Genomic DNA, 14,035 nt, shown 5'->3' on the forward strand with positions numbered 1-14,035 from the left:
GTGGGGCAGCAGGTTTGTGTGACTGTGTGGGAGTTGCTTCCCCCCTCCAGGCCGCTCCCCCGGCGTTGGAGGAGGTCCCTGTAAATCTGAAAAGAACAAACTTTGTGCAAAAAAGGTGGTGGTGGGGGAGGGAGGGAAGAAACACAAGGCTTCAGTGTGAACGCAGCGACTGGATGAATATGGCGAAGAAACGACGAGTGAGTGTTTGCCTGAGGAGACCATGTCTCACTGGGTTTTTCTCTTCCCCTTTGCTGGAGAAGGGCAGAACATTGCAAAGGACTTTCCCTGACAGAGGAAGCAATGATATGCAACGGATTGCACATCCTTTCAGTGGTTTTTGAAAAGGAGGAGCTCTCTCGCTATCAAACCCTTTCTCTAGTTCCACTGACAGACGCTCCTGCCCATCAGAGCTAGTTTTGTTCTCCCCTTCTCCTGCCCCACACCTTCACCAGTGCACCTTAGCCCTGACACTGAGCCAACCTCGGGAGGGAGACCTTTTTCCCCTGAGAAAGGAGACCCGGAGCGATTCCAAAGGCCGTAGGGACTGGTTACAGCAAGACTGGTCTGAAGACACGGTTCAGACACATGTAAATACTGGTGTAACTATTGTTCTAATGGGTAGGCTTTAGGTGATACGCTAGAGAGCTGCTTCAGAGAAAAAAAACGCAGTACCTCAAAAATATAAAAAATAAACTAGGGCTTTATGGCTGCCAGGTGCTGGTAGTCAGTTCATAAGCAATGTGAACAAGTAACAACTAGCCACATTTGATTTATTATTATTTTTTTTTTTTAAAGCTGTCTACGCACAAGTGTTTCAGTTGGCTCAGCAGCAATATGTAGAAGAGACGAATGAACTGTACTTATGACTGTTTTCCCCCGGTCTTTTGAAACGTAAAATAATAAGCAGTATTTGTATTTTTTTATATGAAGCTGGCTTCTGGGAGAGGGGTAGCTACTTTGGCTTCTAAGCGATAACAAAGCGTTTAATAGTTAAGGTAACGTGCAAGAGAAGTGGCTGCTACAATACCGCAACATCCCCTTCTTGCCAACTGACAATTCAATATATAGCTCTTGAAGGCTTCTTTTTGTTTGTTTTTTTTAAAGCTAAAAGTGAGGTTTTGTCCTGAACTGAGCAGTACCATTAAGGAACCTGTGGCACAGGGGCAATTCAGGTGGCTGGGTTTTTTTCCATCCCAATATCCCCAACTCAGACTGTGGGGACCTGGAGGTAGAAGCTTCTCGTTAGGTTTGCTGGCTGAAGTCTGCACTGGCTGTCCAAGGAGAACAGAAGGGGGAACCTCTAGCCTCCCATCTCCGTGTGCGTGTGAAAGACAGGGAGTTTGAGAAGAGACAACTTTAATGGAAAGCCTGCTCACCTCCCACACTCATGGTTCAAAAGGACCCTCATCTGGCCGTTGTCCTCTGTGCCAGCCTGTCCCGTTGTTTCCCAGCCTGCTGATGGGTGACCTGGCTGCAGACACATCCACCTGTGTTGCTGCTGGCCGGTACCGAGTCCTCACCCCTCTCAGGAACACACCAACTCGAGGAGGTGTCGCTGCCCCGCTGCAGTGACAGGGAGCTCAGGCACAGCCCTTCTTGGGGGGGTCGTGACCACAAACCAGCTGCTTCCCCTCCCACGGTACCTCGGCTGCCGCTGCTCCAAGGGTTTCGTTCGTGCATGTCACTGTGAGAGGTTTGCAGCCAGCAGGGAGCACAGCGTAAAGCTCCAGCCTTCCTGCGCCCATGGGAGATGCGCATGTGTTATCCCGTCTTCCCCAGCGCCCCTCGGAACACGCACATCGGGGAGGACTAAGCAGTTTCATCCCGTTTCAGTGCAGGCAGCTGAAAATTGTAAATCGCATGTAACAAGCAGCTTTAAAAAAAAAAAAAAAAAAAAATTTGTCAGCAGCAAACTGAAGCCCTAATGCAAGTCAGCAGCTTGCGTTTTGTTTTTACTGTAAGTTTAGCTAGTTTGTGACTCAAATCTCAGGTTTTACTGTACTGAAAAGCAGAGAAGATTTTGTCATTGTTTTGTTCCGTGGCTAGGCTGTGACTTTTAATTTCCTACAGTGGACTGTCGAAAATAGCACTGAAAGCTACAGCGTTGATTGACTTGATCCTAAAAAAAGTGCAAAAGACACAGAGAGAGGCAGCACCAGGAGTAACTGAACCCAGAGGCCGTGTTTGTGCTGTGTGTGTGAGATGCTGGAAGAAGGGGCAGCCTGGGCAGGGGACAGGTCGACACCACACTGGAAAGCATGTCAGGTCTTGGCTATTCATTCAACACACTGCCACTTGTCTCTGTTTACATATCAAGTGAAAGTGATTACATTACAACTATTTTCGGCATATATACACACTCTTGTGTGTGTATATACGTATGTAAACGATTTAACAGTGCTCCTCAGCCAGATTTCAGTAAAAGCACATGTCTTTGATTTAAATCAGTTAATGGGGGTTAACACAAATCAGTGCCTAGAGGCAGAAACAGAATGTTCCTGCCCTTTGTGCTCCTTCACATGTGCATATTCTCCCTTCTTTGTATACTTACAAATACATATATTAGGTTGTGTTTGGTTAATCACCTTCTGAGGAACTGAAATCTGGTCTTCTGACTCCTTGTGATTTGCAATACACTATCACCACTGAATGAATCAAAGCTGTAGGCTCAGTATTTTTAGGGGATAGGTTCCTGTAGGAGGAAGCCTTAACCCCAATTCCTGTGCAGGGTGGTGTCCTGTGTCCCATACGTGAACAATGCTGGAAATGGTCTGTAGAAGTTTGGAAAGCAAAGTGGAGGATGCAAGAGGGGAAATGTGTACATGTTCAATATGAATATAATGTCCTTTGGTGTATGGCAAGTTGTTTTAAATGGTTCAGAGAGATGCAAGTTTCTCATCGTGTTGTGTCATGAGCATTACCTGTATGTTATGATGAAATAAAATCAGAAATGGTACCTGTTTATATAGAACAGCTGAGGGAGGAGCCTGTGTGCCTCTGGCTACGGAGTGTGCGTTATCTGCCAGCACCCAGGACTAGCAGGGAGCTTGTCCTTATCCTGTGTGTCCCTTGCAGATGCCTCTTAATGAGTGACACAGATTGCCACAAGCAGCATTGACTTTACAGCACCAGAAAGAGTTTTCTGCCTCTCACCTGTTCACCCCAGCTCTTCTGCTCCCTCGAACAGCAGCAGTGGCACTTGCCCGCATTAACAACTGACAGTGGCTAACGCTGCTGTGAGTAAAATATTCCCAAGCTGGCTGTGCTAGTCTTTCTGAAGCAAGTATTTCAAACTGATTACCTGGGATGAACCCCATGTTTTTTTCTTGCCTCCCATACTTCTTATTTGAAGAAGAATTCTATTACTTGTTTAAATACTTGTTTTGTCTGATTCTGCCAGTCCTGAGGCAGTCAGAGGGACTTCGGATTGCTGAGCGTGGGGTATGCCCCTCACTGATCCTTCAGAGAACAGCTTATACATATGTAGCATATATTAAAATTAAATCATGCAGCAGAATATGGCTGCTACAGTTATATCCTTAGATGGCAAGCATAGTAATGGTGTCTTCAAACTCAGATGCAGCAACAGAAGCATTTTTTTTTTAAGATAACTTCAAAGCATAATTCCAGAAAGGGAAATGTAGAATCTTTGGCTGTTTTAGAAGAGACTGTGTCATCAGCCAGAGCCCGAGTAACAACCTGCCTGAGCTTCTGTGCTTGCTTTCTACAAACAAGACGTAACAGCTCTTACACAGAAGGTTTGCTTCCATTGCACAGTAAAACAAGAACCATGCACAATAGTAGACCTAAATGGCATTGGCTTGTTATCCTGCAAAACAGGTTCACTTGACAATCTTTTAAGATTTACCTGCTCTAGTTTTCCTCAGACTTGCTCTGTTTGTTCCCTCGAGTTCTGGTTTTTGAAGCATGCACTTTAGCTTTCAGCACTCCTCATTTTGCCTGCTTTGCAGGACGTACTCTGCTCTTGTTCCTCCATCCCTCTACTCTTGCCCCTGCCAGTAGACAGCTCTGTGAAGAGACAGCCTAACTCCACCTCTAGTTAAAACCCAAGAGGCAACTGAAACATGTCACACGTGTCATCAACATTTAATTTTCATTTCATTGACTAGCATTACTGGGAAGGGGTCCCGGAGGTCACTAGGCTCTTGATTAAACCATCCCAGTTAAATTCCTAAAGTGAAGCGGACTGAAAACAGGGCAAACCTCCCCGCAGCATGGAGCAAGTAGCCCAGCTTTTGAGGAGGCAGTAGGTGGAGGGGGTGAGTAAGAAAGAGAGTAGAAATGTGGTCATTACATGAGCCGCTGTTTTTACTAACTATATGTTCATCAGCTAGCTGCTGACTCACAGCCCAAGTTTTAAGTTGATTTCCATGAGCAAGTGGTTTCAAAAGTCCAGAAAAGTGGCCTGGCACTTCTCCCAGGGACAACACAGGAGTCCCAATAAGGCTGTAAGTACCCCTGTTTATATCTGAAATTGGTGACATTTAGCCAAACTCAGCCTACCTAGACATTTTAATTAGATAGCCATACCCTCACTGAGCACCTCTAGCTAGCCTGTAACTTCAAGTTTCTGAGATAAAAGTAGAGTTATTCTAGTACTTTTAGACATTATAGCATTATAATACAATACCACTATTATACATAGAAAACCACGACTGGGAATTCCAGTAGAAGAACAGTGTTCATAATATATCAGTGTAGCCTGGCAACTGGCCTTTCCCTTTGAACCAGGCCTACAGGAGAACAACTTGGCCCTTGGGCCCAAATGTTTGCTCTGAGGCAAACTGAAGTGCTTCTGCAGCAAAGCCTTCGGCTATTCTACACGACAAGAATTTTAATGAGAGCCGCTAGAAATAGAAAAGGGAGCTATTTGTAGCCTGCAACACTCCACCCTCTGGGAAGGGATGGCTTTCCTAGCATGTAGAATGCTGCAAACCACACATTTGGGCAACAGCCCTGCTGGAAGGGTGTGAATTTCAGCTGCTGCATACGGGGACCCTCACCGATCACCACTGATTTGCAAAACCAAAGTGTTTCGTACAGATCGCAGGCAGCGATGAGGCTGGGGCATCAGATCACTTTAAAGACAACAAAACGGCGCAAAGCCCACACACCTGCCTCTCTCTCTTGCAGCACCTCCTGTGCAGCAGGTGACAGCCCATCGCTGCTTTGCTTTCCCAGTGCCAGGAGAACAGCGTGCTGCTGCAGGTATGTTCACTTCTTCTCCTCTAAACCATTTTTCTAAGTTCGTTAGAATAACCGGTTTCCTGCAGGGAAGAGCTCCATCACGGACTGTTCTCAAAGCCGGGCTTCCCTCAGCAAGTAGCAAACTGCTCTTATAGCTCTTACGTTGCTTTTTTAAAAAACAAAGTTTTGCTATCCACTTGCAGGAAGCTGGTTGCTCAACCTTTAACAACACTTGTGACATTCCATTGAGCCTCCATTATTGCTGAAAACTACTGAAAAATACTGAAAACTACAGCTACCTCTTGGTAGCTCGGCCTGCATCAGAATTAAAAGAACAGAATCAAATGCTCCATTTGAACTACAGTGGTAACACCCCCAGCAAGTTATTGCCAAAATCTAGAGCAATCCTCATGTATTTCTGCAGTTGAGTTACAGTCTTAACACTAGGCCATCGTATTTCGTTACCTCCACAACTTCCCCATGAAGTCTGTTAAAATACAAAGCTTTTAAAAAGACAAAAGGGTTATTTTGCACAGCTGACATTAAGAATTGCCCTTGAATGCTCCTCTTCTCCCCCACCTTAGGAGGATGAGCTCTGTTAATGCTGTGGGTGTGCTGAGCACAGCCCTCACCACCTCAGACCTGCCGTGGCTTTGGGGACCACTTGGTGAGCTATTATCTCTGCGTCCTTGCTGAACATCGGGCTGTCCCGTGCAGGCTCACATTATAAAGAAGTTAAAACCTAAATGTGGCAGCTGAAAACAAGCCAACAGCTCCCAGAGAAGTAGCCCAGACCAGCTGTAAAGAGGCTGAAGTTTGGCTAAAAGTGCAAACTGGCCCATTCAGTGATGTGTGAAGAATCAGCAGAGGAGATGAGCCTCCGGCAGGGAAGGGGCCACCCCAAAAGCCAAGCTGCCCAGGGATGCCCACCTCTGGTTCCTTCTGCCATCTGGCAAAGAATTGATGTAAAGCATCTGTCTCTTTTTGACAGGGAGATAAATGTGAGGGGAAAAAAAAAAAAAGAAAAGAAATGAAAAGTACTTTTCTACTCATGTTTAGTCTTCCCACTGAATCTTAGGAAAGCTGTTGGGTGCACACAAGGTGCAACTGCCCTAATAAAACAGGCAGAGAGTGGCTCGCACCACCGGTGCTTTGCACAGAGAAGTTGCCATCTTACATAAGTATCAGAGCCCATCAGTCCCAGATCCTCTTCTTTACCTCCAAGAGGCTACCAGCACAGAAAACACAGGCAGCCAGCTGAACTACAGTCTCACCCTGCTGCCGGCGAGTCACGAGCATCACTGTGCACATCATTTATTTAAAATGGACATCAGTGCCAACTGCAATTGGGACAGCATCCCAAAAACCCAACATTTGTTTTCATTCCTTGCAGCCCCGGGGCAGCTGAAACCGGCCACTTCCACAGCACAAAAGTGGGTTGACTGCAGCTCTGTAGCAAGCAGTAAAGCTAAGATAGGGCTTTCCACGCTAAAGTGTGCATACTGTCCACAGACACCACAGCAAGAAGCGGTGCGGTGCGCTGCAAACGAAGGATGAGCAAGGCAGTCAGAGAAACACCACACTTGGAAAAGAGCGATACCAAACGTTTTAATGCTGGAGCTGTAGGACACGTAGCACGTAGGCAGCTGAAAGCAGAGCAAGTCTGCAACAGGATAATAACCCATGAAACCACAAGGCTGGTCATCAAAACACACTCTGGGACGTTAACAATAGTACCTCAGGAAACCACTGACACTGAGTCTGATAGAAAGGGGCTGCTCGTGCTATGATTGAGCCTGTGAAAATGCATATATCTACTCTTTCTGTGTAAAAGCTTAGAGGAGGGGAAAATACACTTTAAATATTTAAATATATTTAAATATATTTAATTCAAAATACATATATATTTTAAAACCAAAAGACTCAGTTCTGTCCCCTTCACAGAAATTGCCTTGAAGATAGGTTGGCACTTCACCACTTTGTCAATGCATTAAATTACAGAAACAACAAAGCAAACCTCTTCTGCCTGTGTAGCACATGGACCCAGCACAGTATGCGACAAGCACCAGCGGCAGCACGAAGGGTGGGTTGCAACAGCAGGTCAGGCCAGCAGGGAACCACAAACCCAGACACTCACCTGGTTCTCCAGCTTTTCAGGAGATTTCGTATCAAGCAGCTTAGCCCGCACCCCAGAGCACACACCAGCTTTGTATCAGCTCAGAAAGCAGAAAAGGGCAGAAATGTTTCTTTTCAGTGGAGCACACCAGATTTTCTCTGTTCATACCAGTAACTTTGTGGTAGATGTAACGGCTGGTACGTTCTTGAGAGATACCTGAGGTCTTCTCCAACAGCATTTGGCTTGGAAAAGGAAATTCGTAAGCAGAAAGGTAATTCCAGTTACATCGCTAATCTGCTAAACAGCATGAAAGGGAGTAAAGCAACAGTCTCACCTTGAGCATCACCTGCATCCGAGATGAAGCTAAAAGCAGCACACAGAGCAAAGCAAATGAAGTGCAGCCAAGCAACATACAGCAGGCTCAAGAAGATGTGCCAGGACATGTCTTGCCCTCAATGAGAGGTCCAAACAGTTAATGAAGCCAGTAACAATCTTTTAAATAAAACTGTAAACCATTGTTTGAGAACAGTTAGAGGGTGCACGGTATCTTACAGTACCCATACAAGACTTTATCCCCTGTGGAACGAAGGAGATGACCTGCATGCTTTGGAAGAGGTCAGCCTTCACATTTCAGCTCTGGTTTCTTTCTAGTTAAGCGTTTAACGTTTTTCACAACTTACCCTTGCTGCTCAGAAAGCTCTAGCTGGGAGGCCCACCAGCACATCCATAAGCTTAAATGCCAGTGTTCACAGGAACAAGCATTTTCTCCCATTATCAGCTCAAAGTCTAGGTGGTTTACCACAAATAAGGAAGGAACTGACTTGCAGCCCTTGCTCCTGCAGCTCTTGGATAGGAATACTATTCACTTGCCCTCATTAGCACCGCAAGGGGCAATGCTTTGATCTGATACTTAATAGCATGAGGCCAAATGTCTAGAAGCTTTACAGGAGAGAGCATCTGCAGCCTAGCCCCCGCCTCAAGATCTAATATCGGGATCTTCCCACTGGTATAGGCTTCCAGCACGCCAGGGTGTGGGATATCCATGATCCCGCCTGGCAGACGGCTGAATGTCGCACATTCTCAACTTCCAGACAGCATCATCTGGACAAGGAGGACAAAAACGCCTGCAGCCACTATTTAAAGATGCTGAATATTCTGGTGAGTCTGATGGTGGGAGACAGAGACATATTCAGTCATGGACAGTGAAGACCCTCATGGGCATGGCCATGACAAGCAGGTTTCCATGGGCTTGTAAGTCTCATGTAAGCTTTTTACAAACTAAGTGTAAAATACTACAGGATGTATAAGCAAGGATGGAAGCTTAATGTTACATCCTGTGCAACATACAGCATGTGCCTATGTATCTACAACTATGTCACAACTCCGGGGTGGCAGACAACAAGGCCCACTCTACTGCCTTTACTAGAAAATCTCCTGCTGAATTCCTTGTTGTCTCTCAAACAGTCAGATGCTCTTCCCAGGCCATTATTCCACGGGGCTTCACTTCTACAGAACTTTGCTTTCAGACAGTGCACAGTGGGCCCTGGGCTCCAAACACCACTATGGTTCAGATACACATCTAAGTTGGCTGCAGTCTGCATCACAAAAATTCACTCTAGGCTGCATGGCCTTTGGGAACACAACAAACGGGCAGCCTGTTGCTTCCTGCCACCAGGCAGCAATTAATACCATCAAAAACCTACCAGGCACCTACTCCCAAATGCTTAGAGAACATCTTTTGCTGATTAAGTACTCTAAAGTACTACGAGGTACTGAAGCAAGGCGCCTTTGGTAGGTCACCCAGCCTTGTGCTGTGCTGGAAGATGGGTTGTCACACGGACTCTCTCAAAGACAGCTGTTGTCAGCGCTAGAATTGCACTCCTGATGTACAACAACCTTTGGGGTTCATGGGATCACTTCGGCCTCCTCGCCAGCAACAGCATCCTGGAACTAATGTAACACACCCAACCCTACCCCTGACTCCTAACTTTTAGTTTCACACCCCTTCTGCTGCGGACAAGAGCTGCCACGCAATGGAGACACGGGCTGTTAAACCCTATTTCTAGATCCATAAATATTTTTACAGCAGTGTGTAAAATATTGCGCCCCCGTATCATTTTATACAGGGACAAACCAAAGCTTGGAGAGGTGCTGCAACTTGCCTGCAGCCAGCAGACCAGCCAACTTGTCAACCAGTCTCCTGTGGGCCAGCCCAGTGCCCGGGCAGTACAGACACATGTTGGAGCAGTTCACCAAGCGCGGTCCCAAAGGGCCATGTGGTTTCAGTCATTAAACACCACGTTCAGCGTGACGGCAGCTGAGCCGCTGCAAAGACCCAAAGGACTTCTTGTGTCTCCGCCCTCCAACTCCATACACTTGAAGGTAAAGAAGCCACTGCATACCTCTAGTAGAAAAGACAGCACCACGATAACTGGAGTGCCCCAATTAACAAAAAAAAATAAATAAAATAAAGGACACCTTGTGTCCAACTTTGGGATGCAAAGTGAGCAGGTCAGTGCCAGTGCTTGTCAGAATCACTGTGTAAGGTGAGGAACACGAAATGTCACCAGTTGGGGCATGGGGACATGGCCAGGGCAAGGGGGAGAGGAATGCTAAGACTTGCTTAACATTAACAGACAGACATAGCTGGAACAGTTATTCCTTTACAGCCTCATAAATTAGCGAGCCCATAAAAACAGGATCCTTGAGGAGGACATGCCAAAACCCTGCCATGCAAACCATGTTAATTATGATAATAGGTAGATTTTAATAAGCCAGTTCCTGGCTCCCGCACTTTCACCTATAAAACACATATATTTCCAAGGCCAGGGGATATCAGAAATACCTGCCAGCCATCTAATAGTTCTAAACCCCAGTGGCACAAAAAGTATGTTAGAGGGTTTGTCACACCCTGCATCCCTTTGAATTTTCCTAGTAAAAAAAAAAAAAACAACAGCTGAAAGAAAACTCCTCCTCTGTAAACCTCAATCTAGTCACAGCAATGAAATAAATGTCTCAGCACAGGCTGTGGTGTTGGTAAAGGAGACAGGAGGGCAAGAGGAAGGAGATGAAAGACCAGTAAATCATCTTCTCCAGACGACAGGACCAGGGAGCTCCTGGATTCCTGGCTGCGCAGTTCTGGCAGCTGACGCTGCTCTTCCTCCGATGCCCTGGCAGGCAGTCAGGCCGCGCTGCCGTCTGTCCGCTTCCAACATCTGCCAGTCCAGCCCGCTGGAAGCGCTTCTGTGCTGAAGGCTGGAGTGTGGAAGGTGAGGAGGGGGAGCCCAGCGGATCGGCTAAGACCTCAGCTCCCGGTCGGGTTTCATGCTGAAGGGCTCCAGCCTCTCGCTCTCCGGCAGCATGCTGTTCAGCCGGTCCATCAGCGGGATCGTCTGGTCGATGCCCATCTGTATACGGCGGAGGATGGCAGACATCTCGTTGACCTTCTGGATCTGCTCCGCATACTTGGCATACTTCTTCTGGCGCTCCTGCATGAAGCTATAAAGAGTTTCCACAGAGAGGTCCATCTGTTTAAAAACAACAAGCAGAGCAAGGCGTGTTAGGCCAACTGTTGCTGCGGGCCTTTCAGCACACGGCCTTTCCTAAGAGCAACTGAGAAGCACGTTAGACGCCCCACTGGAGCTACCAGCCAGGTACGAAGGAGCTCCTCTGAAGGTATATGACCAGATTGTCATGAGACAGGATGATTTGTAGCTGTGTACCAGGGAGAACAAATGAACACCTCAGTTCTATACCCAAACACTGAGTATTTGATCAGAAAATTCTTTATTTACAGGGTTGAAAGCCAAAGGGCGCTGTCAGGGACTTCCCAATAAGCCATACGCATATCCTTCAAATTATCCAAACCCAGGGAAATCATGGCTTCCACCTACACCTGTAGTATATGTTCAGTGGCAATCATTCACTTCCAAGTGTTAAGCTCTACCATACTTGCCAGTGTTAATTTCATTGGCTTAGCCAGGTTACCCTGTGACTAAGCCACAGCTGCTTTTATCATCATTGTCTGGAAAACTCCTGCCTTGAAAGAGAATCACAATGGATTGCTAGTGTCCCTAATTTCCCCGAACCCTAAAAATAAATGTGTTATGAGTGACCCCAGGAGAGACATTAAGTAAATCGGCCATTCAATGAAACACGGTAAGTACCCAAACATGGCTCGAGCCTGATGACAATGACAGGAACTGCAGTGCTATTCCTGCCACTGAGTGACGAAGATGGCTTTTATAATTCACAGCCCAACTTTCTCTTCAGCCAGATCTGAAGGCTGAATTTGAAGACTGAAGCTTCAGATTTGAGATTTGAAGCCAAATCTCCGAGCGGGATTCATAGAATCCTTTGGGTTGGAAGGAACCTTCAAAGTTCATCTAATCCAACCATACTGCAATGAGCAGGGACATCTTCAACTCAATCAGGTTGCTCAGAGCCCTGTCCAGCCTGGCCTGGAATGTCTCCAGGGATGGGGCATCTACCACCTCTCTGGGCAACCTGGGCCAGCGTTTCACCACCCTCATAGTAAAAACTTTCTTCCTCATTCCTGGCCTTAATCTCCCTTCCTTTAGTTTAAAACCATCTGTCATAACAGGCCCTCCTAAAACATCTGTCCCCATCTTTCTTATAGGCCCCTTTTAAGTCCTGAAAGGCTGCAAAAAGGTCTCCTGGAGCCTTCTCTTCTCCAGGCTGAACAACCCCAGCTCTCCCAGCCTGTCCTCACAGCAGAGCTGTTCCAGCCCTCTGATCGTCTTGGTGGCCTCCTCTGGCCCCTCTCCAACAGGTCCATGTCTTTCCTGTACTGAGGGCTCCAGAGCTGGATGCAGGACTCCAGGTGAGGTCTCACCAGAGCAGAGGGGCAGAATCACCTCCCTTGACCTGCTGGCCATGCTGCTTTTGATCCAGCCCAAGATACAGTTGGCCTTCTGGGCTGCAAGCGCACATTGCCTGGTCATGTCCAATCTTTCATCCACCAGAACCCTCAAGTCCTTCTTGGCAGGGCTGGTCTCAATCCCTTCATCCTCCAGGCTGTATTGATACCGATAGCTGCTAGTAATGTAGACAGTGAGCTGGATGGCTTAAGGTGTTTTACACGTTTTACAACATCCCATACATTCAGACAGCTTGGTAACACATCTGCTCTAAGCCCTCAAGCGCACACCTGAAACTCACTTGCTTTGGATCACTGTAGCTGTGCTCATCACCCCCAGTCACTCCAGTGCACTAGCTCTTCAAACTGGTATATCCAAGCAGTGGGCACACATCCTGCAACCACAGTCTGTCCTCAGCAAAAGCCATCCCCTCACCTGGGGCTCAGTGTGTGCCCAGAGCGGCTGCCAAGTGAAGAACAGGAACAGACACACACTGATCAATTTTAGCCCAGTGCCATCTCTTTTCACAAACCTGTCCCACCTACGTACCCCCAGAGGAAGGAGGTCACTGCTCACATGAATCAGCTTCAGGGCATCACTGCTGAGGACTCCTAGTCTACCAGGAGTCCTCAGTTCAAACACCATCCTTTGTTTTAACTGTGTGACAGAGTCAAACCATTCGGTGGAGGACAGTGATTGTACCTGTCATCAGCAACAACAGAAATCGATCAGTGTGCTGCTAAAAAACAAGCCATGCCTACCATATCTGACTTAGACAGTACTTAATTGGCTAGTATAACCCTGACCCAGCATGCAGTGGTGCTGGGCTGTAGGGGAGAGTCTACGGCAAGGGGAGGACTGGGTGGAAATGGTGCAAAGCTGCAAGGAGCATCCTCTACCGAGAAGGGAAGTCCCACCAGACCAAGCGCTGCCGTCCCACTGGCAGCAGCAGTGTCTGATGCTGGGGGAGCTGTGTTTGCTGACAAACGTCCCTTTTAGGCCCTGGGGAAGGGGTCAAGACAAAAATAGTTGGGCAAGAAGACATTTTATTGAGAAACACAAGTTACAAACATCACTGAAAACAAGCACACAAGTTTCCGCTAAACTGTCATGGGGATTAGGAAGCTTTTATTTCCCCTATCACCTCCATCAGAGCTGGACAAAGTACCAATTAACCTTCTATTTCATCTGTACTTTCTAGTGCTCTCATGCTGAATTCTTCCTCTTTGCCTCTGTGCTTTCCTGTGAATTCCTCCCTCCACACTTTCATGCACAGGACAAAATAAAAACCAGCAGAGCAGGAAACTCCAAATAGAGTGGAAACAATTTAAGCCTACACAGGGGTTTCTATTAAAACCCCCGCTTAATAATTTAGTAGCTTGGCCTTAGCTCTGTAAATCGGAGTGTGTAAAACACAGACCACCATCAGGTCTGCATGGGATGGAAGTAAATTAAAATCCAGTGCCTAAAAACATCCTACCTAACGAGAGACAGCGGAGTGGCAGCCAGTAGGAAACCTGCCAAAAGCCAGCACACCTCATTAAACTGAGTGGTGCTGGAACCCGGGCAGAAACCTCCCCTAAGGCTGAAGTTCCCCTCCACAGGCAGGTTCTCCATGTGGCCTCACACCAACGTGCAAGAGGCAAACCTCACCTCTACCAAGCTCTGAAACAAACCGAAAAACACACAAAGGCCCTCTTTTCTCTTCATTCCAATAATTTCCATCTGTTGACTTTTAGGTTTCTTGTGTAAATACCAGTAACGTCCACTTACTGGAGGGGAACATGGGGAAAAGCTGAAGCTGACTTGCAATAGGAAGAAGAAAACCTGG

At 47.0% G+C, this 14,035-nt stretch overlaps 1 protein-coding gene across 1 annotated transcript in view; it reads right to left on the reverse strand.

The window, feature by feature from the left end:
* Nucleotides 1–6,471: 6,471 nt before the first annotated feature.
* Nucleotides 6,472–14,035, reverse strand: part of BORCS5 (BLOC-1 related complex subunit 5) — a 73,666-nt gene continuing 66,102 nt past the window's right edge. The window contains exon 4 of the mRNA XM_082068683.1: nucleotides 6,472–10,851. Coding sequence (XP_081924809.1) covers nucleotides 10,621–10,851 — 231 coding nt within the window. The 3' untranslated portion in view covers nucleotides 6,472–10,620. The remainder of the gene's footprint in view (nucleotides 10,852–14,035) is intronic.

The sequence above is a fragment of the Streptopelia decaocto genome (assembly GCF_964273445.1).
Source record: "Streptopelia decaocto genome assembly, chromosome: 1".
Taxonomy (NCBI): domain Eukaryota; kingdom Metazoa; phylum Chordata; class Aves; order Columbiformes; family Columbidae; genus Streptopelia; species Streptopelia decaocto.